General features: G+C 46.5%; 1 protein-coding gene across 1 annotated transcript; it reads left to right on the top strand.

The window, feature by feature from the left end:
- Nucleotides 1-446: 446 nt before the first annotated feature.
- FNDC7 (fibronectin type III domain containing 7) lies at nt 447-22,095 on the top strand. The gene is made up of 12 exons (XM_054564957.1): nt 447-509; nt 1,011-1,029; nt 5,621-5,875; nt 6,851-7,111; nt 7,823-8,080; nt 10,548-10,802; nt 12,499-12,756; nt 13,784-14,038; nt 15,223-15,477; nt 17,340-17,600; nt 19,302-19,331; nt 22,064-22,095. The coding sequence occupies exons 1-12, from the start codon at nt 447-449 to the stop codon at nt 22,093-22,095; spliced, it is 2,202 nt and encodes a 733-aa protein (XP_054420932.1).
- The last annotated feature ends 262 nt before the right edge of the window (nt 22,096-22,357 follow it).

Genomic DNA, 22,357 nt, shown 5'->3' with positions numbered 1-22,357 from the left:
AGCAGACTGACCCCTGCCTGCCAAGGCGACAACAAGAACAACAAACGTGGAAAAGGACAAATAAAACTGGTCAGGAGCCCCAAGTTGAGAATGATCATTCTACTATCTCAACAATGTTCTACATAGCCTTGTAAAATGTTTACTTAGAAATGAAAGATATTTTAAAAGGAAAGGAGAGCAATCTATGCATTACCTTCAAATCCAGGTTGGAGTAGCTTTCTGGCCCGTTTAGCATAGCTTTCTTCAACTCTTTTTTTCTGTCATTGCAATCCCTGGCCCTGCCAGTCTCCAGGTGCCCCTAGTTACAGGCCAGCTCGATGCTGGAGGGGAGGAGCCATTTGCCAGGGTCTGTCCCCAGCATCATAGCGACCTACTGTGCTGCCCCTCCAGGGGACCAAAGAAGACCCTGATCTCTCTGTGCCCTGTGAACCCGTCGCCAACACACAATGGCTGGCGGACCCAAGAAAAGTTTGTCTTTGATTGGATTCAGTCTTCTCTGGCTTAAAATGGTGAGTTGACCATTCTGACCTACCTACAACTATTTAGGGCGGGGGGAAAGACATTCATTATTATCCTCTTTTAGGGCCTACGGGGTGCAGAGATAGAAATGAAAATACTTTTGAACCGTACCAAGGTCACGGATGGTTATGTGTTTGAAATGTGATGCGATTTATTGGAGAAAGAACAAAATTACCATTATATTTTAAGAACAAAGATTTCTGAAAAATCTGTCGGCAGCTACTGAGTTAGTTCAATAGGCAGATTCAAGGCGGAAAATGAAATAGTAACGTGATCTGCCTCCAGCCTCTAAATTCTATTTGGGATTGCTTGGTGGTAGACTCGAGTGTGGGGAAATGATTTGTGCAAATGCACACTCTGTGTGGACCGAAAGATTGCTCACGTTATGTGTAAAAAATGTGATAAGTGTATTACTGCTCCGATTGATGTCTTACATTTACCCAAATGGTGTTTTCCTTTCTGGTTCTAATTTTCTAAACTTTCCTTTTCAGGTTGCTTCAGCAAAAACAGGTAAAGTGTTCTCAAATGCAAGTTTCCCCTACCCACATTTGATATTAATTTTCATTGTGAATTCTTGAGCTACCCTGAACGATATATATAGGTTATACCCGGAAAAAGCCTCCAACATTTTCTGAGCACTGTTACTCTGAGTGGAATTGGTAAGACAAATGCATGGATCAAACTTAAAAGATAAGTCCTCATAAGATGTTCTTACTGAGTACTGAGATGCGTAGAGTCATGCAGTTATGGATTTTCTTGAACAGAGGCAGCCTTCAGTAAACTACAATGACCATCACTTCCATTAAAGAAATAAAATTGAAGTTATAAATAGTGAAGTCTAGTTTACATAACTTTTCTTATTTGTCTTCTGAGGAATTAGAGGAGGAAACTAAAAATGTGTTTTTATTAAAATCTCAAGATTCTCTACTTTAATAAAAAAAAGATTTTACACTTCTAATATTGCATCCTTAAAATATACACAATGATAACTTGGATCTGGGAAAAGGCTTTCTTTGAAAAAGATTTTATTCCCATTTTTCTTAAATAAATGACTGAAGGCATGGATAATTTCCCTAGAGGCCTCTCCCAGCTCATACATTCTAGAAACCTAAACCCCCAGAATGGAAATTTATATTCAGTAGGACTTAGATTACCTGAGGGACCTTATAATATCAATGATATCATCAGTAAACTCTCATACCAACTCAATATAAGAACAATTTTTTAGAAATTTTAAATCCTCACCCAAGGACATGTTTATTGACTTCAGAGAGAGAGGGAGGGAGAGAGAAAGAGGGAGAGAGAAAGGAACATCGATGTGAGAGAGAAACATCGATCTGTTCTCCTGTTTATGCCCTGACTGGGGATAGAACCCACAACCTTTTGATGCACTGGACAACATTCCACCAACTAAGCCACCAGGCCAGGGCAACAACAATTTTAATTTATTATTGTATCTATACCATCATAAAAGAAGTATAAATAAGCAATTTCAAATTTGATATTAGACATATGGTTGAGCCATAAAACTCATGCATACACAATAGGTTTTTAAAAATCATTTCATGCTTTATTTTTTAATTTGTTTTTTAATTTATTGATTGTGGAAAGAAAGGAAGGGAAAGAGAGAGAGAGAGAAACATCTATTTTCCTTCCACTTATGCATTCAGTGGTTGATTCCTGTATGCTGCTTGACCAGGGATCAAACCTGCAACCTTGGCATATTGGACAATACTGTAACCAACTGAGCTACCGGCCGGGGCTTTCATGTTTTTTCTTAGTCACTTGACTTACTGAGAAATCTCCAGAACTGAGCAGGAAGCTATGAGAAGGACTGTTGGGCCATATACAAAGCAACTAAAAAAAAATAAGCGGCCTTTGGGTGGACACAATATAGTCCTGCTAACTCTCCTAGGTCCCAAGACACACCCACCAAACCCCCAAACGAGGCTATTTTTAGTCCCTCCCAGAGGGAAGGAGTAGGGCAGGCTGAGTTGCTAGTGAGGCTGTTGATTGATTCGCCCAGGCTTTTCTCTGGATGGATGTGTATCAGCGACACCGCGTGGGAGGTTTCCTTCTGGGTGTGGGTTATTTTGATTCTCCCCTGGCTCTGGCGTCAGCTGTCTGTCTGTGTCTAGGGGGCCACGCCGGCTAATTTAGGTCTGGGGCTGGCAGAATGCACAGATGCTGAGCATCAAAGCCTCGCACGCCTGACTCATCATCTGAATGGCTGGCAGCACCTCTCGGGGAGAATGTTTTCTCTTCCCATCAGCAGGCAAGCGGGCCAAACACAGAGCTAAGAGAGAGGGCGGCGCTGCTCATTCACGGAGCCTCGCCTTCCCCTCTGCTTCGCTCTTCTCTTGAAGGGAAACAGTACAGAGGTGCTGACCTCCTTTTACTGCTGTTGCTGTTCAAATCCTGCCCTAGAACCAAGAGAAAAACAGGCAACCTGTCTCTCCAGGCTTGGCTTACCTGGACTCCCCAGAATCTCAGCTTCCCGGGCACCTCCTCATGGCAGTGCCATGCAGTCTGGCTTTTCCAAACCCGAAACTTGCTCTTTCTGATACACAACCGGTGTGCGCGCGCGCACATGCACGCGCACACACACACGCACACACACACACTCTCTCTCTAACCCTTCCTACCTATCAAAGTGCCCTCACAGATACTCGTTCACTTAATCTTTACGGAAGTCCTAAGGTGTAGGTATTTTGCATTTCAATGTGAATCCTGATTTGTAGCTATTATTGCTATTGCGCCTTTTCCGGGGAGAAAACTGAGACTGGAAGAGGTTAAACGACTTGTACACCTTCACAAGCAAAAGTAAACGGCTGCAACCCAGAGGCCCTGAATCTAAACCCTTTCTGCAATTTTCCTCCACCACGTGACACTGAGTTTCATCCCGCTGGAACCGGCTCCAGGTACCGCCTCTTCTGGGCTAACGTGCCTCTCCTGGTTCAGTTCTATAGGGCAAGTTGTGCGGAGTCTTCAGGCCCCTGGACAGTCCTGTGGGGAACTGTCTGCGATCTGCTGGTCTTTATACTCCTTCCCAAGCACTCGTGGGTGCACACTCTCAGGCCTCCCGTGTCAGTGGCTAGTTCAGCTGGCATTTTCCCAGGAAGTTATTTCATTCCAAGGAGCAAGACTGTCCGACAGAGAAGATGAACTATGGGGACAGAAGAGACAGAAGGACCTGAAAGGCACTGCAGATTTGGAGGAAAGATGGCACACAGCACAGGACAAATGACTTGGGGAGCAGGACAAGGAGGCATATATGTTGGGGTATTAACAGGGGAGTCCCTGCTGGGGCTTTTTAAAAAAAGTTATTGATTTGATTGAGAGAGTGACAAACATGGATTTGTTGTTCCACTCGTTGGTGCATTCACTGGGTGTTTCTGGTATGTGCCCCTGACTGAGTGGAGATCGACCCCGCAGCCTCGGCGTAGCTGAACGACACTCTTGCCAACTGAGCTACGTGGCCAGGGCCCTGCAGGGGCTTCCTAACCTGCAGGGGGAGAGGGGGCACAGCGCTTCCTGCAGAGTCAGCTTCTGCTGGCAAGTGGCTGAGCCGAGATGGGCAGGCCTGCAACCTCCCCCCGGCATGCAGAATCATCATCATTATCTTTCGAGGGCAGAGGAGACAGTCCTGGGTGATGTTCAAGGAATGTCTGGCCCGTGCACAGTGGAGACTTTGTTCATTCCTGCAGCCTGGCTATGTCGGAGACACTGCCCAAGCCAGCTCTCTGGGCTATTGGTGCAGAAGGAGAACGTGGCCTGTGCCAGGCACGTGGGGATCTGCCAGGTGGGGGCTGCTGGGGGGCGGGGCGATACTGGCAGGTCACAAGTTCGGCCCACGCTTACTCTTCCTGCTCTTTGCCCTCTAGTTATGTTTTGCCCTTTAGTTTTGAATTTGGCATGTAGCAGCTTAACCCAGCAAATGTTCTACATTAAACATAAAAGGCCCGGTGCCAGTTTCAAACCTGAAACTCAGCTCTTTCTGTTTGGCCTTTTCTTCCACTTAGATCTACATCCGGGGCATTTTTGTGTCTGCGGGTTTCTGCAAAGTAGTGACTTTGATTGTCATACTGTGTCTTCTACCCCATAATGAAAGTGTAGGGATGCCTCATATGAACTTGTAACGTAAACATTCATATCTCCCTGGCAAACTGTGGCCAGGCCCATTTTGTGCTTAGGCAGATATTTTGATAGAATAAGGAAGAATCAAGTTTATTTTTATTTTATATAGAACAATCTGAAAATGGTCTTCTTCTAATGATAGGAAAGAAAGTATGATGGCATAATTAGAAAACAAAACTCAGTTCTCCCTGTTTCCTCTATTAAATGACATGCCATTTTTGGCAATGTGCTGAGGGCGTGAATGGAGATCCAGCCACGGCAGATGTAGGGATGGAGGCGAACCCTCGCTGGAGGTAGTAGAGCATAGTCGTGGGTCAGGGAGTGGACATAGTGGCAAAGCAGGCTGGGAAATTCCCAGGATGCCAAACTAGAGTAGAATCTTCTAGAATAAAGCTCCTCAAAGACCTTCTCCCTCTTCTCAAAGATCTTTTCCCACAATTGATCCCCACTTTCACTAAGCTTTTTTTTTTTAAAGATTTTATTTATTTACTTTTAGAGAGGGGAAGGGAAGGAGAAAGAGAGGAAGAGAAATATCAATGTGTGGTTGCATCTCATGCACCCCCTGCTGGGGACCTGGCCTGAAACCCAGGCATGTGCCCTGACTGGAATCGAACTGATGACCCTTTGGTTTGCAGGCCGGCGCTCAATCCACTGAGCCACACCAGCCAGGGCTACTTAGCTTTTTAAAATACAAAAAATGCAAATTATCCCAGAGATAAGCGGGAAAAACCTCTTTGAAATCCCCTTCCTGAATGAAAGGCTCGAGCTTTCTGACTCTCTTCTGGAAAGGAGCTTCGCCTTTGTTTTTCTGTTTCTCTCTGTCTCTCTTTTTAATCTGGAAAGTGAGGGCAGAGTCTATGTCTGAAGGATGGCGCGAAAACGATGTAGTTTGCAAAGTCAAATGATGAAGTAATTCTTATAGGTGTTCTAGCTAATTAATGTACAACTTCAAAATCTCTTTCAGCTCTGGAAATACCCACTATTGACCAGGCATATTCGAAAATCAGCAACAGTATCACGGTGGAATGGGCCGCAGTGCCGGGGGCCACCAGTTACCTCCTCACAGCCAAAGATGGGGACACTGTCATTGAAACCATGGTGGCCAATCCCCCAGGCACTGTGACGGGCCTGAAGGCTGCCACCTCGTACCAAATCACGGTCAGATCCATCAGTGCCGCAGGGAGAAGCCAGGCCTCGCCTCCGAAGCAGGCAAACACAGGTAGCTGGGTGCCCATCCTCTGCTGAGCCATTGCTTGTGACCTGGGTCAGGTACACCGAGCCTATAACTGCCTGATGTAGTTTTGTGTCACATGAGTGCCTATGATTCGGGGCCCAGAATCTTTTGGGATCTTTTGGGAATTTGGTTATCTGTGGAGAAGGTAGTATTTATTGATTGACTGATTGATTCTAAAGTGAGGGGGGTTGGGGAGAGAGAGAAATATCAATTTGTTGTTCCACTTATCTATACATTCATTGGTTGTTTCTGGTATATGCCCTTACTGGGGATCGAACTTGCAACCTTGGGGTATCGGGATGATGCTCTAACCAAATGAGCTACCCGGCCAGGGCTAGAAGGTGTATTTATATTCCAGATACTTTGCTTTAGAAAATAACCATTCCTGGACATCTTTAAAAGAACCCCTGCTTGTAAATCTCTGCAAAAGGGATTTCCGTTTTTAACCTCAGTTACCCATCAACACGATGCTAAATAAAAACACATAGAAGGGATTTTGCTGCACTTTGACTTGTTTGGAATAAAAACATTTGGAGTTTGTCATCAGCATAACATAAATGGATTTGATTAAATTGTACCCAGGTATATTTCTGAAAGGTTTTCTGCACAGTAAAATAGTACAAACTATCATTTCCACTACTGACTTATACTATGATTACAGGATTGTTTTATTTAATGTCTTTACCGTCCACCAGCTTAAAGTAATGCCTAATATTAGAATTTCTCTGTTCCCCATTCCTGTGATGAGCTATTTATGGTTAACACACATTTAAATATGTTTATGGTCTTTTTTTTTTTTTAAAAAAAAAGCAATTCTGAATGAAACTCTACCATGAAATGTCTTGCAAAGCAAATCATTATTTCAAACATGGATAAACAACCTTAAAATACTTATTCCTACTATGAATTCTCTGCCAGCAAACTTCTGTGATGCAAACACACGTGTGTTTGCCTTTGCAGTGCTGGCTGCACCGGTTCTGGAAGCGAGCTCCCCGAGTTCAGACTCTGTCCTTGTGCAGTGGGAGGCTGTGCGCACGGCCATTGGATTCTCTGTGTCCATCATGCGAGCCAATGGTTTGGGTAGGATATGGAAGGAGAACACCACGAACACCACTTTGACATTCACCAGGTTGGACCCCGGCACCCTCTACACCATAAAGGCCCACGCGTGGAGCGCTAACGGAACCCCCGGCGATGACTCCACCTGCAATCAGAGAACCAGTAAGGCTGCTCAGCTCGGCCCCCCAATCTCCTGTTGGATTAACGAGCACGGCTGTGCATGGCAGCCATCAAATGCAGTGTTAAGTGATGAGGGCAAAGCAGCTGGCAGCAGCTATTTAAATTTATGATGAGCTTATTTATAGGGCCTTGACTGTTCCCCTTGGTAGTTGAAATGCTTACTGCATGAATAAAGAAATGCTGATTTCAGAGCAGATGCAGCTAGTTAAGATGATGTCATTTGGGTGGGCCCTATTCCAGTATGACTGATGTCCTTATAATAACGAGGAAATCTGGACACGGTCATGCACACACAGGGAGGGCGCCATGTGAACATGAAGGCCAAGGAGAAGGGCCTGCAGCAGATCGTTTCCCACAGCCTGGGGAAGGAACCCACCCTGCCAACCTTTTTGTCAGACCGCCAGCCTCCAGGGCTGTGAGATAATGTATTTCTGTTGTTTAAGCCACTGAACATGTAGTATTTTGTTACAGCAGGCCTAGCAAAGTCGGGCTAAACCCAAAGTCTCTAAAACTTAAAACACGGGACGCAAACGAAGAGAAAGGTGTTAGGAAGCCAGTCACCTCTGGGACAGGGTAGACGCTCCCCTTGCCGCAGTCTGCCTGAGCTTCCTTCTGTCAAACCCCTTGGAAGGCTAAATCTTACTTGGGTTCTTGAGGCTACTGCAATATCCTAATTGTCCCTCAAAAATGTAGGTCCCCGTGCTCCTGCCGACATCGAAGTCTCTTTGGACAGCGGGGCTCTGAAGGCGTCTGTTTCCTGGGCCCCGACAGAAGGCGCTTTCAACTACACGGCGATGGCTCGGAGCGCCTCTTCCGAGCTGAGCTGCAGCACCGCGTACAGCACCTGCACCATCTCCTCCCTCCGGTGCGGAACGGAGTACCTGGTTTCCGTCCTGGCCAGGAACGACGCTGGATCCAGCAGATCGACTTCAGCGGTGACCCTGAAAACCGGTAGGTAACTAGGAGCGAGGTCACTGTGCGGCAGGCGAGCCGAAGTGACCGACGACGTGAGGCGAACAGGTGATCACCTGACATTGTTCCAGAACACGCTGCGAGAAGGGAAACCGGAAGCCTGGTGTAAATGAAAGCATTGAGTCAGGCATTCCGATGAGTTTGTGTAATGTTACTAGTGAAACCAGACACTGTGCGTTAGAAAGGGCAATTTTAAATGTTGGAGAACTGGCTCCTGCGGCAGATCTTTCCTTACTTAGTGTCTCTTTCATTTGTAAAGTTGCAGAAAGGCGAAGGCCCACTCGGAGCCATGCTCATTTCACACTGCGCAGGACAGGAGCGGCCTGGTCTTTGCCTCCTGTTTCACAGGTCCAGGCTCCGTGCGAGCTATTTCTTAAGACAAAGATGGGCTGTCTGCAGTTCTGAATGTGTATTCGGATATTTTCCCATTTTCATTCTTATCAAAGACATAAAGACATATGGATGTGAAGGTTTAATCCTCTATTTAGGAATATCTATGTGTATAGAGATGGCAACTAACATTTAGTGAAGACCTACCACGTCCCAGGCGTTGTAAATACATCATTGTATTTAATCCTCGTGACGATTCAGTGAGGTAGGTTCTAGTATCTCCTTTATTAGATAAGAAAACTGAAGCTCAGAGAAGTTAAATAATTTTTCCAAGGACCCAGGGATGTTCAGTTCTTGCACCATCTGGAATTCAAGCCCAAGTTTGCCTGATTTCACACCTCTAAGGCAAAGGAAATGTAGATAACCACAATAATGTCCACTTTACCCGAAATTCAGAATTATGTCATTCTAAATGTAAAAGGCTTCTGAGCAGAGAGGAAAAGAGCCGTCACAAGCCGACACACACTGTATTCCACAGGAAAAAAGTACAGCTGGCCTTTCAGATCATAAATTAAAAAAAAAAAACCTAATTTAATTATGTTAAATAAAATTGTAATTATGTTAAAGCTGCCGATACCAACTCAGTGACTTGGCTTCTCTTTTAACAACTCTAATTTCACATGGATGGCGCATTGGAAACAGCTATGAGGATGGGGTAGCTGAGAGTGAGGAAGAGTTAGGAAATGCATTTTCCCTTTGCTTTTTGGCTGGAACAGCCATCTTCCCGTAATTCGCCAAAATGACCAACACAAAGGGAAAGAGGGGAGACACCTTCTCTATGTTCTCTAGGCCTTTTGGAAAACAGAGTTGTCCCATGGGCCACATTGCATGTGAAGCTACAGGAAAGATGATGTTGTAGCATGAAGGGAACAGGTGCTGTTCAAAACGGGATGTCCCGCAGGTGTCCCCAGGGCAAAATGGAGGAGTTGACAGGGCCACCCAGCGTGCGGCGGGCGTTGTTGCAAACCAGTTAGGGGTAAGATTCTTGCCAAGAGAATCAATGTACATACTGAGCGTGTTCAACACTCTAAGAGCTAGGAGAGCTTCCTGAAACGTGTGAAGGAAAATGATCATAAAAAGAAAGACGCCAAAGAGAGGGGTACCTGGTCCAGCTGAAGCGCAAGGCTGTGCTGCCTGGAGACGCATATTTAGTGAGAACCAGTGGAAAGGCGCCTGGGCTGCTGGGACCCCCTCCCTGTGAATGCCTGGCTTGAGGAGGAAAACAAAGGAAAAGGTCTCTGTACTCTTACCAATGTTTCTCTCAATTAAGTAGAAGGATGGTCAGTCTCCCTCTTCCCCCAAAACATATTTAAATAAAACTTTATGTCCTAAAAAAAGAAAGAAATATACTTTCAAGAGCCTCGAAGTTCTGAGTTAGTCACCTAATCCCAGAGAGAACCATCCAGTGTTTTTTCAATCTCAGATGCACATTAAGAGCATCAAAAGAGCTTTTATAAAATCCTGCTACCCAGGCCCCACCGAAGACCAATGGAATGGAGACAGGGTATGAATAGTTTGTAAAAGCTCCTCAGTGGGTTCTAGCAAGTGCCCCTGAAATAGTCCTGCATACTTTTAGCCCAGGAGGCCCCCCTGTAGTCTGTACACAACACCGTCAACCATGTTCATGGGAGAGACCTTGACTTACCGAGGAAGAACTATGTTTAGAAAGTCCTATCTGTTACCTGGGGCCGAGAATTGTGTAGTGTATTTTGGGAAGACTTCCATTAGAGCATTAGAGATGACTAAGGTTTTAAGAGCTTAGAGCTTGAAAGAATAAACCTCAGTTGGAATTCATTCCTTCAGAAGACTTTACCCTGTGCTGATGCTGGCACTGCCTTAATGGAGATACGACATTACCGCTGTATCAGCCACTCTGTGCCTGTTTCTGACACAGTCCAGGACGTACTGTGTGAGATAAACTTTAGGGCATGTGATAATGTCTTGTTGGCTTGCGCATGCTGTTTGATGTATTCTTGGTCCGTCGCAGCTGGTATCTTGGACAACTGCAAAGATGCACAGAAACTCTCACAACAGTTTGTCGTTCATCCTTTCCTAGTTGCTTGTGCGCCTGAAAGAGTGACGATCCAAGAAGACCCCCCTGGCCACCTGTCGGTGTCTTGGTCCAGTGTAGAGCTGGGAGATTACTACGTGGCCTTTGTGAAGAGTGATGATGGCTTGGAAGTTCACTGCAACACATCCCTCACGCAGTGCAACTTCCTGTCCGAATGTGGCTTCACCTACTTCATCAGTGTTTTTGCCTATAACAAGGCAGGCCAGAGTCCTCTGGGGGATGTGTTCAATTACACCACAGGTGCGTCACACTTGCTGCTAGTAAAGGGAGTTCTGAATTCACTGCACGTAGCGGTAGAATGGCTTACCTAGATCACACAGGCCCCCTCGGGATCATTCTAGGACCAAAACCAGAAAGTGAATCTCTTCTTTCATACTCTTTCCAGGCTAGGAAATTTGGGCTTTGCGGACCCCAGCTTAACAAAAACTCCAGGTTTAAGAGTGAAAAGAGGGGAAAGAATGTAGTTTAACCCTGCTGTGAAAAAAGGAACCGTCCACCAAGGTCTATTTGGTGTTCAGCGTTGTGCTAGATGTTGAAGGGGGTGCAGTCCTTATGCCTCAGAAGTTCATTCTTTCCCCCAAACCAGAGCAGACATGCAAAGACGCTACGTAGTATGGAGGCCTTTGCAGAAGGACACCTGGGTTCCCGTCCTAAACTGACCACCCACTTATTTGTAAAAAGGGGATGACATGTACCTTGCTAGTTCCTTTGTATCCTGTACTGCAAAATGGGACAAATAATAAATAATGAGAAGATGAATATGAAGAAGTTTTTGTATGTGATAAGGCACAATGCAAATATATTTATTAGCATCACTATTACTTTTATTAATCTCTTCCACTAGGCTTGGATCTTCTAGGGACAGGGATTATGTTTTATTTATTTCTTCTTCCTTAATTCTTATCATTATGTGATTGGTTGGCATATGGGAGATGCTTGATTTTTGAAGAATGGATGGAGTAACTTAAAATTAATCTATTTGTAGATAAGAATACTACATTATAACTATGTAAAAAGCAGTACTAGCTGGGTCATGATACATTTTTACCAGGATGAGGGACTCAAATAGCCAATGTTTCTGGAATTTGGAATATTCCAGGTATCAAGAGCACAAGAGGGTCTTCCAGAGGAAATGACCTTGAACTGGATCTTTAAGGATGGTTGGGAGGTACCATATTTTGCCATGTATAATGCACACTTTTTTGCCCAAATTTTTGAGGGAAAAGGAGGATGCACATTATACATGAGTATAATGATTACATACCATGGCTATAATAATGGGTATAAGAATCCTGTGTGTAATGGGCACAAAAACGTGGTTTGCATTATACATGGGAGCACCTTATCCATGGCAAAATACAGTAGGTGGGACAGGAGCAGCCCAGAGACCCTCCAAGCTGAGTCAGGCATTTGTCAGAATTTGCCCATCAGGTAATGCAAGGTCTCTTCTCACATCTACTCATATAATGATGCTCCCTGTCCTCCTTTGCCTCCCAGTTTTATCTGGTTCAGCGTCTGGGAAGACTGACTGATAGGCTGTAGAAGTCAGGCGCAGTATGGTTTCATCCCACAGAAGAGGGGAACGGCGTTGCACAGAGGGGTCAGCGGTCTGAGGCACAGGGACATGAAGCATCGGTGCAGTGGGGCTTGAGGAGTCGGGGGTGGCAGGGGACCCAGGGACAGGCTGCTGAACACGTCACTGGGTACAGCTTGTAATGAACTTGAATGTCATGCTTAGAGGATTTAGCCTCTATGTAGTGGACGCTGGGCCAAGTTCAGAGCTGGATAGACCTGCAGGAGAGTCTTGCAATAATTTAGGAAGGCAGCGACAGAGCCTGTGCATGGCAGGGGGTGGGGTGGGGGCGGGTGTCAGCGCCCTCCCTCCGACAGCCTTGCTCCTGTACTGACCTCCATCCCCTTCTGTTCCTGCTCCCAGCTCCCTGTTGTCCCAGCGACATTAACCCAGTGTTGGTGGCCAGCGACAGAGTAGAGATCGTCTGGTCCCCAGTCCGTGGTGCCGAACTCTATGAAACCAAGGCTGTGGGCGGGTTCAGCGTGGTCGAGTGCAACGACACTGCGCCTGCGTGCACCCTCTCGGCCCTGGCATGCGACACCACCTACAACATCACAGTGCAGTCCTTCAGCGAAGCCCGGGGCAGCAATACGTCCTGTGCCTCCCGATTCATAACCACAGGTACGACGCAGCTGGGCCTGCGCTCAGATGTCTGCCCCCCCACCAACCCCGGGGTGCCCCTCAGGACGGGCCTTCAGCAAGAACTATAAAGAGGCTAACTCCCACTAACCCCTTTTTTCCAAATATTCACCTGAGGATATCTATATCTATATAAATTGATTTTTAGAGCAAGAGAGAAAACATGGATGTTAGAAACATCCATCAGTCGCCTCCCACACATGCCTGACCAGGAATTGAACCTACTACGTTTGGTGTATGGGCGATGCTTCAACCAACTGAGCCACCCAGCCAGGGCCACTGTTTGTGGAGACCATGAGGGTCCCTGTCTACTAAGGAGAGGCAGAAGAGAGGGTGGAAGAGGGGAATTGGGGGTGGGGGACGGAACAAAAGAGGAGACCACGGGATCCTGGAAGGTGTTGCCTATCAGCCATTCACTCCCCCATGTTTGGGGCCCTGCCAGCAATCACACCATGAAGGTTAAGACCACAAATGCTTGTCCTAATTACTTTTGCTTTTGGAGTCCAAACGCTCCCCGGCATTTCCTAGTTAGTTCGACGCCCTAGGAACCCAAAACCTTACCAGAGGCAGCACGGTTCCCACGCAGGCACTAGGAGCGCGGTTTTCACGCGTGGTGTGGTGGAAAGCGGTACTGATCTCACCTGGGGGAAGAAAATCAGTCTTAATTTCTTTACATTTTCAGTAAAAATCATCTAAGGATATGTTTTCACTGACTTTTAGAGCGAGAGGAAGGGAGTGAGAGAAGGGGAGGGAAGGAGACATGGGTATGAGAGAGAAACATTGATTGGTTGCCTCCCACTTGTGCACCGACTGGGATCGAACCTGCAGGCCAGGTTTGCGCTTTGACGGGGATTGGAAACCGCACTCTTTTGGTGCCGGGAACGACGCTCCAACCACCGGAGCCACCTGGCGGGGGGTGAAGAAAATGAAGAAAACCAGTTTCAGAGCAAATGGCACAGGTGATGGTTTTTACTCTCACAGTTCCAATTAATAATCTAAACTCTCGCAGCTCCTTGCAGTCCTGAAATAGAAAGTGTTTCGAAGGATGCCTTCTCCGGGATCCGCGTGCACTGGAGGTCCAGCAACGACGGCGCCACCTACACGGTGACAGCGCGGGGCGAGGACGGGCTGTACCGGTGCCGCAGCAGCGGGCAGTCCTGCGCGCTGGCCGGCCTGCCCTGTGGCTCGGTCTTCTCCGTCACCGCGGTGGCCGAGACGCGGGCTGGGCGCAGCCTGCCCAGCTACAGCGTGCGCCTGGAAACAGGTACGCGGCCGCCGCCGGCCTGGGCGCCGACCTCCGTGGGCTCCGGGGCAACTGTTTCCAGATGTCAGCTTCTTTCCTTGATCTGCCCTGAGTGTGGTAGAAATACATTAAACTCAGAGGCCCTTCCATGAGCCCCAGCGTAGAAAATAGCCCAGTTTGGACACAGGCCTTGTAAAAATATCCTCAGGAGACTCTAATATGTTCATACACTGACATCGAAGGCGAAATAACTTGACTCTGCAAGCACATTTATTGAATTCATAGTCCCCTCTGACACAATCTACCAAAACAACTAACAGGAACCAAATGAGCTGGTCGATTATTTATTTCTTTGGCTTAGCCCTTTGGAGTCTTCCTCTAAACGATGCTTTGTGAGTTTCTGTTTCCTAATTGGTAAAGGCGGGTCCTGGCTTCATCCTCTGGTGGTTGTTAAGTTATTTAATCCTCTAGTGGAATATTAAGTTATTTAATTCTGCAAAGCCCTTTGCATAGTAAGAGCTGGATGAAAGAACGCTGTTATTGCCTCAGAGTATTGTATGTGAACAAAATTTAGCAAATTACTCAAAGCCTTTGGACACTTTCTCTTATATGCGCATACAATGACAGATGGCATTTTGGAGTATAAAAGTTGAAATGTAAAAAGCCGCAGAATAGAGACAATTCCAAATACACAGGAAGATTCTAGATATCCCTATATAATGATTCCCTAGAAAAAAACTGAGACTTGGCTGTGGTAATCTTAGGTAGCTTGGACTATCTGAAATGTTCCTATCAATTACATACTACGAAATGCATGAAAAATGCAAAATACATTTAATTACAAATGCTGTGAAATGTTATATTGGGAGAAGCGATGCATTCAACTGCTGCTTTGATATTTGCAACCAGAATTAAAGTTAAAGTTGGGGGACAATAGAGGGTTTTCCTATTCTCAGAAAATTGGGGGGGACCTCATATTACCCACAGCTGGTCAGTGCACTGTGTTCTGGGTGAAAGCGCCCACTATATATTCAGTTGATGTTAAGTGATACATCAGAGGAAATGAGGTTTTACTTAACAAAAGGAAATCTCCAATAACAACTGAAGGTTTGAGAAATGTAGGCTATTGAATGAAACACAGGCAAAATACGAATTACCCTCTGTGGAAATGAATCCCTGACTCTTTCTCTTCTTCCTCGTCTAAGTGCCGTGCTGTCCAGCCGGGCTGACAATAACTCAGGTCACCCAGGCAGTCGTCAACGTGAGCTGGACAGTTGGGACCGGGGCCCTAACCTATGTGACCGTCCTGGAGTCACCCACTGGACAGTCAAAGTGTCATACGCATCAAAACCACTGCCTCCTGGGATGCATCACATGTGGCGTCAATTACACAGTGGCCCTGAAAGCAATTAGTGCCACCGGCCTGACGGCAGACTGCGCCTACCACGGCTACTCCTCCAGTAAGTGAATTCTCAGCTCCGGCCCTCCAGTGTTGGTGAGGACCTGGACCGCCTGCCACAGATCCAGCCAGGAGCCCTTCCTTCCCATTCAAAAACATGCGGTCTCTCCGCCTACCTGGCGTTACAAATTCAGGCCACCTTCTAAAATGTTTAGTTTTTCTCTTGACTTAGAACCGCCAAGCTTCAGAGGCTTCTGTTGGTAGTTGGTGAATTGACTCCCTGGGTAATAGGGTCCAAGTACACCTTTTCTGAAGGGAGGACGGGTTTTTGTATGACAGCCACCAGCAGCATAGAGGAACAGCTGGCAGTCTTTGGAGCGCATTTAGAGCAGGCGTCCTACAGGGTCTGGCACAAATAACGCCCCCATTTTTATTACAAAATTTTCAGCATGCACTTCTGTAACATAACAATATCACACTTGAGCACACCATCTGACAGTTGAGGTGAAATATTCAAATTAAAACTATAGATGACCACATCCATAGTGTTACCCTACCAACCACACTCAAGCAGGTGCTACTCCTGTTGGACCCCTGTATTTGGCTTGAGTTTTTCTTCTCGTTCCTGTTCCTATTGTGCTACTACCTCTCTCCTAAACCACTCTGGCTCCTTCTGTGGTTTCTTATTTCCACAAGCTAAAGGAACGCTGTCTACTGACAGTGTTGTATCTCAAGCTCCACAAAGACCAAACCATCAGGGAATAGCAGGGAAGGGAGAAGGGCTACAGGGTTAGCAAATCGGGTTTCTCTTCTGTGATTCTAGTCTAGTCCACTGAACTGGCTGCTTGGAGCAGTGTTTTGCAAAAAAACCTGAGGATACCTCCCAGGCTGAATGGGAAAAAGAGTTCAATGGTCAGTTAGTCTCACCTGTTGCGGGGCTTGGGACAGGGGAGTTGAAACACAGTTTTTCCAACCTAGGGGTAGTAGAAAGAGTCTGCGGAGAGGAGTGTAAAGACATGGTTTCTTATCAGCTGTGTTGCCTTATCTTTCCTGCTTCTGCTCCCTCATTAGGAAGAGAAATAGGAATAATCGTAACGTGAAAACATTCCTGGTGTGCTACAAATATGTAAGCTGGTTTGAGCTGCCTAAGTTCTCACCCTGATATCCAGTTCTGGGAATGTGGCCCTTTGCTTTGCTTCACACCCTCCAAAATTTTGTTTTTAAAGAGTAAATCCCACGAGCTTGATTATGTATAACTGAATTTTTAAATTATTATACAAGCACATCGTTATTTTAGTGGCCAAGGAACCCACCTTTTGGTGTCCTGCTTGACACATAATGTGTGACCTCCTCAAGGCATTTGGAAAAGGGAAAAAAAAGTCCCTTGCCAGCTAGCATGGACAAAGTGTGACCAGCAAAGCCTGGTCAACTGCCTGTGGTATAAGTCACTGCTCCCCTGGCGTTGCACTACTCAGCTCAGCACAATAGGTCTTTTCAATTAAAGCTGAAAGCAGCTAATTATGTTTAAATTCAACCACACTAAAATCATCTGAAACTAGGGCATTAGGAAGGCTCCTGACAAGGATTCTGGGCCTTTGACTCATAAGATTTGACTCATATAGAACATGGATCTGCCAACTGTGGACTTTTTGACTCACCATTGTTCCCTATTAAAAATTAATGCTCCCCACCCCTGTGGGTTTCTTTTCTTTTTTACAGCTCAGTACATTTCCTCCACTGTTTTTATAAGTGGATTTCTAATCACGTGGCCCACGGTGGAAGGAACTGAGTACCTCTTTGAATCTTGCTCTAATCACGTATTATTTAGAAAAAGTTGCTTCTATCATTCCCCCGCAGTAACAGAGGCCGTGTTTGTGTGACAGGGACACAAGCGATCTGCGTGTGTTTGTTTTCACCCTTCAGGCGCCTGCTGCCCGCTGGGAGTGAAGCTGTACAGGTTGAGCCCTAACGGTGTCCGGATCGATTGGCAGGCCGCCCGGGGCTCCGCCAACTACAGCACCGACCTCTATGGCTCCAAAGGCATCTTCACGTGTTCCCCAGGTGCTGGCCTCAGTTTCTGCGACGTCACTGAGATACCCTGCGGGGACGTATATACCGTGATGGTCTCGCCAGTGGCTGAAACAGGCCTGAAGCTCACTTTCTGTCCAAAAAAAATATATTCGGGTGCGGCAAGTTATGACTCTTTATTTAAAACTAACCCTTCAGTCAGTCTGTGAATTAAGACTCAGAGCATTTGCACTGACCTGTGGAGGTCAAAGAAGGATTGGTGTTTGCACTTCCTGCAGGTTGATTCTGGCTGCTGGGGGTCCCTGGCCTCTCTGGAATCACGATGCTTTATTATTATGTGATTTGGAGACACTCCATCTTCCCGCTCCCTCTCTCTTCCTTCAGGAAAAGGACCACAGGCTTGCTGCTTAAATAGTAAAGCCAATTTAAAATGATTTCCTGCTTTGAGATTTGTGGGTGGATTTAAAAAAAAAAAGGATTTTGTTTATTTCTTTTTATAGAGATGGGAAGGGAGGGAGAAAGAAAGGGAGAGAAACATCAATGTGAGAGAGATACCTGGATCAGTTGCCTCTTTCACACCCCTACCTGGGGACCTGGCCAGCAACCCAGGCATGTGCCCTGATTGGGAACAAAACTGGCGACCTTTTGGTTGGCAAGCCAGCACTCAATCCACCGAGCCACACCAGTCAGGGCTGGGTTTAGATTGTTAACACAGTCTTAAAGATAACAACAGACATCCTGAAATGCTGGAAATTAAGGTACGTGAACTTTTAGTTGCACAGATTCAGCCTTATGACTAAGGAAAAGCTGGAGGATCCAAAAAAAAAAAAAGGAATTTGTAAATCATAAGCTAGGCTTGGCATTATGTGATCACGAAACATGACAGTCAGCAAGTGGCACCTCACCAGAGCTGGCAGAAAAGCGTTAGCAATTTCCCTGTTCCGTGTTCCAGCACCTGCCTTCTGCTACCTTGTCCAAGGCACAGCCCTCCACTTTTCATATACTTCTAGAAAAAAGGAAGAGAGAAAAAGAGATGAGGAAGCCTTCAAACATAGGAAGAGGAATAAATATTGGCTCAGGAATCTTTACTGATAACCAGAATCTGAAGTTTCCAGTCACGTGCAGGTTCAGGAGGACTCCCAGATGCGGAATCAGGCCAGTCCCTTGTCAGGGGGTGTTCTCACTGTTCTTGGCTGTCATGCTCTGATTCCTTATTTTTTCATTATCTTGTCCACAGGATGAGCTGGCCCAAAACACAGCCCTATGGGAAGGGACAGAAATAGGTTGTTGGGGTGGGCATGAGCTCTTTGGAAGAAACTGTAACTCCTAAAACTATTTCATCATACCTGCATAATGTTTTACAATTTACCAGGTGTTTTCACAACCAGTATCTCATTGGAAGCTCAAAAAAATATCTCATGAAATGCTCAGTTTCCTAGGTAAAAACCATGCATTTGGGGAAATGTTTTGTTGTTTTTCTTTTTCTTTTTTTTTTTTTCACTGTCGGTGAAGCCTTACTGTGATAACTAGGACAGTATTGTAAATGTTAATAATGACTAATATTTATAGAGTGCTATGTGCCGGCCACTATTATAAGGGCTTTACATGTATTAACTGATCCTTATAATAGCCCTATGGAGTTGGCATTCTTCTTACCACTTATAGATAAACTGAGGTACTGAGTAGTGAAGTAACTTGCCCAAGGTCATACTGCTAGTAGCTTCTTCTCCTGTTACCCAGACTGGTTCTTATCCATTCTTTGGTTTACTTTTCCTTTACTCTTTCTTCAGTTTTATCTTTTCCATCTTAAATAGATCAATAAGTATATTTTAAATACTGTGTTTTTATTTATTGCAGTAACCTGCTCTGGAAGTTCGCTTGGCATGGGTAAGTCATTTTTCTCACGGAAGAAATCGAAGGGAATTGTCCCGTTGCATTTTAGGGTGACAGTGAAGTCAAGGTCAAAGCTGGCTTTTCAGTGAGTCAGGGAGGCCAACGCCAGGGTGTCTGCTTCCGGTTTGCATGGACGGATGGGCCCAGGGGAGGAAACGGGGTGCGGAGAGGAAACTGGAGTAAAGACAACGCCCACCGCCGCCTCGGGTGCACTCAGGGCCCAGCCCGTCGGGGCCATTCTGGGGGCCCCAAGGAGGCCAGTGACAGGCCGGCTGCAGAGATGGCCGCGCAGAGCTGCGCGTGCCACCCCAGTCAGCGGTATGCGCCGCGGCATGAGGAAGCGTGCCACACTCTGCTAGGGGCTGGCTTGGTTTTGGACCTTCAGGATACCCCCAGGGACTATCAGAAACCCCAAACGACAGACAGGGCACCCGTGCATGCCCACGTATGCCCAGTCGGACACGGCCGACTTCAGAGGATGTGCGTGGGAATGAAGCCTTCCTTCCAGCACCCCCGCCGCGCGGGCCCCAGTCTGGGCCCGCTTCCCATCCCACACCCCGTTCCGCAGGCAGGGCCCGGCCCGAGTCTCTCCGTGGCCTGGTCTCTCTTTCCTCTCCCAGGCCGCTGCTTGTCTGAGCGCTGCGGGGCATGTGCACGCCTGAAACAAGCACAGTCCCTATGAATTTTTAAAGAGTTTCTGTTTCCGGCGCCTACGGGGAAACAGACCTCACATTAAAAACGAACTGCGCAAAAACTTCTAAATTATTAAAAAAACTACTTTTTAAAAAACTCGCAAAGTACTAATGACCTCATCTTCAGCGAAATGTATGTGGGCCTAGGTCTGCATTCTGGGAACCTATTTCCAGCATTCTAGCAGTTTTTAATCAGTGCTTTCCTGAACCTCGGCAGGGCAGGCGAAGCCAGCGGGGCTCCTCGTAGGAGAGGAGTCACGTGGTGTATGTATACTGGCCTTCCTTAAGATTTTGGTAAAGAAAGAGCTGCAATGCTTTTTCAAAAAATGCTCGAAAGCCGTCACTTTTCGACTCTGCTTCTAATCGCCAGAAAGCTTGTCTGAGGTGTACAATCTCAGCCCCGCCCTTGTGTACTAAATCCCCAGGTGGTTCACATGCATATTCAAGCTTGAGAAACGCTGCTTAGTATGGCCGTCCGCGGTTCTCAGACTTGGGTGTGTAGGAGACACTCCCGGGGTGCCGAGAGAGAATGCGGGGCCAGGCCTGTTGGCGTGGGACAGGGCCTCCGCGGCGCCCTCCCCTCTTCCCGCCCCTCTGGGCCGCTCTAATGATTGCTTCTCCCTCCTTAGCCGGGTTCAGTCTCCAGCCTGCAATCTGCCTCTCTCTTTAAGCAGATCCTTGTAGAAATCTTGCAAGACCCTCAAAAATAAGAATGAGCTGAGTCATGTGAGGGCCTCTGTATCACACAAGATCCATCATGTCTCCAAGGTCAGCATTTTCCTCCCTGCACACAGGACTGGGCAAATTAGATCCCTGGCTGACATGGGGCCTCCAGATATGCTAAGGGCAGCCTTGGTAATCTTTTTGTTTTTTAAAAAAATGTGTTGGCCTGAGAGAGAGAGAGGAAGGGGGAGAGAGAAAGCAAAAGAGAAAAGAGAGAGAAAAACATCAGTTTTTTCCCCAGTAATTTATGCATTCATTGGTTGATTCTTGCATGTGCCCTGACCAGGGATCAGCCCTGCCTCCCTCGTGTATTGGGATCATGCTCTAACCAGCTGAATTATCTGGCCAAGGCAGCCTTGGGCATCTTTCTGTTCTAAGGTCTTTGGCCTTCCTTGACTCTTGGATTGTCCCAATGATTTTTTCTTTTCCTTTTTTCCTTACGTTTTCCCACAATCTTCTTTTCTCTTTTTTAAATTGATCTTAGAAAGATAGGAAGGGAGAAAGAGAGAGAGACATTGATGTGAGAGAGAAACACGTATCAGTTGCCTCCTGTACACACCTTGACTGGGGATTGAACCCACAGCCTTTTGGTGTACGGGATGACGCTCCAACCAACTGAGCCACCTGGCCGGGGCCCAGCAATCTTTAATTTAACCGAGACTGCCCAGTGATTCTGAGGCACCCTGAGGTTTGAGAACCATGGCTCTGGTGCAAGGAAGCTGATTTGCTGCTGGGAATTGGATGCAGGTTAAAAGGGAGAGGGAAAACCACCTATCCGAGGTGACAGGGCTTTAAGAGGAGGCAGACTGCAGTCAGGTGCCTGACATCGCTCTGTGGGGGGTCTGTCGGCTTCAGCGCCCAGCCCTTCAGTGTCACCTGCATGTTCCAGGGGACTCTGGGAACATTTCCTCTTCACAACTCTCTCAGCAATAGATTTTTGTTTTCTCTACAACAATGTTCTCCCTAAACCATTACAATTTTGGAGCTTCCTGAGAACACAGCAGTTGGCCTGGGGTAGGAAGAAAAGTGTTTTGTCCTGGGTCCATAGTCTGAGCTCAAAGAAGCTCTTCGGGAGTATTCATTTCACGGAGCAGGACACAGGTCTCCTTGGTTAGTTGGACTCTGCTGGTCAGTGTGTTCTTGCCCTTTGGACAGTTCAGACTTTGTTAATTGCCAGCTCCCTTCCTGTGAATAGCACTTCAGATCAAAATACTAGTCTAAATCTCACACACATCTGAGGGCTTTTTAATTTAAGAAAATGTTGCATATTTCACGTATCTTGTGGTTTCTTCCCTCCCTTGTCCTTCCCAGTGATTTACAGAGGGAAGAGAAATGCAGAATGACAGAGTGCGTCACAATGACACCAGAGACTTGATCTGGTGAGTAATTTAAATTGACACAGAGTGACTCAAAAGCAAAGATTTTTTTGTCTCTGCTTTTAAGAATTCTTTGCATGTCTTTTACAGGGTTGTCTCAAATATTAGTGTGACTAGAGATGGAAAAGATCTATTAGAATACACAGTGCATCTAGGATAGGACAAGTTCCACAGAAGAGCAACTCTGACTCCACTTCCCGAGGCAAGATCAGGTGTGTCCTCACCTGCA

Source organism: Pteronotus mesoamericanus, unplaced genomic scaffold, assembly GCF_021234165.1.
Source record: "Pteronotus mesoamericanus isolate MK-2021 breed Mesoamerican mustached bat unplaced genomic scaffold, CSHL_Meso_final scaffold_99, whole genome shotgun sequence".
NCBI classification, from domain to species: Eukaryota; Metazoa; Chordata; class Mammalia; order Chiroptera; family Mormoopidae; genus Pteronotus; species Pteronotus mesoamericanus.
Note: the sequence above shows the minus strand (reverse complement) of the source record. Positions and strands in the feature narration are given on the sequence as shown.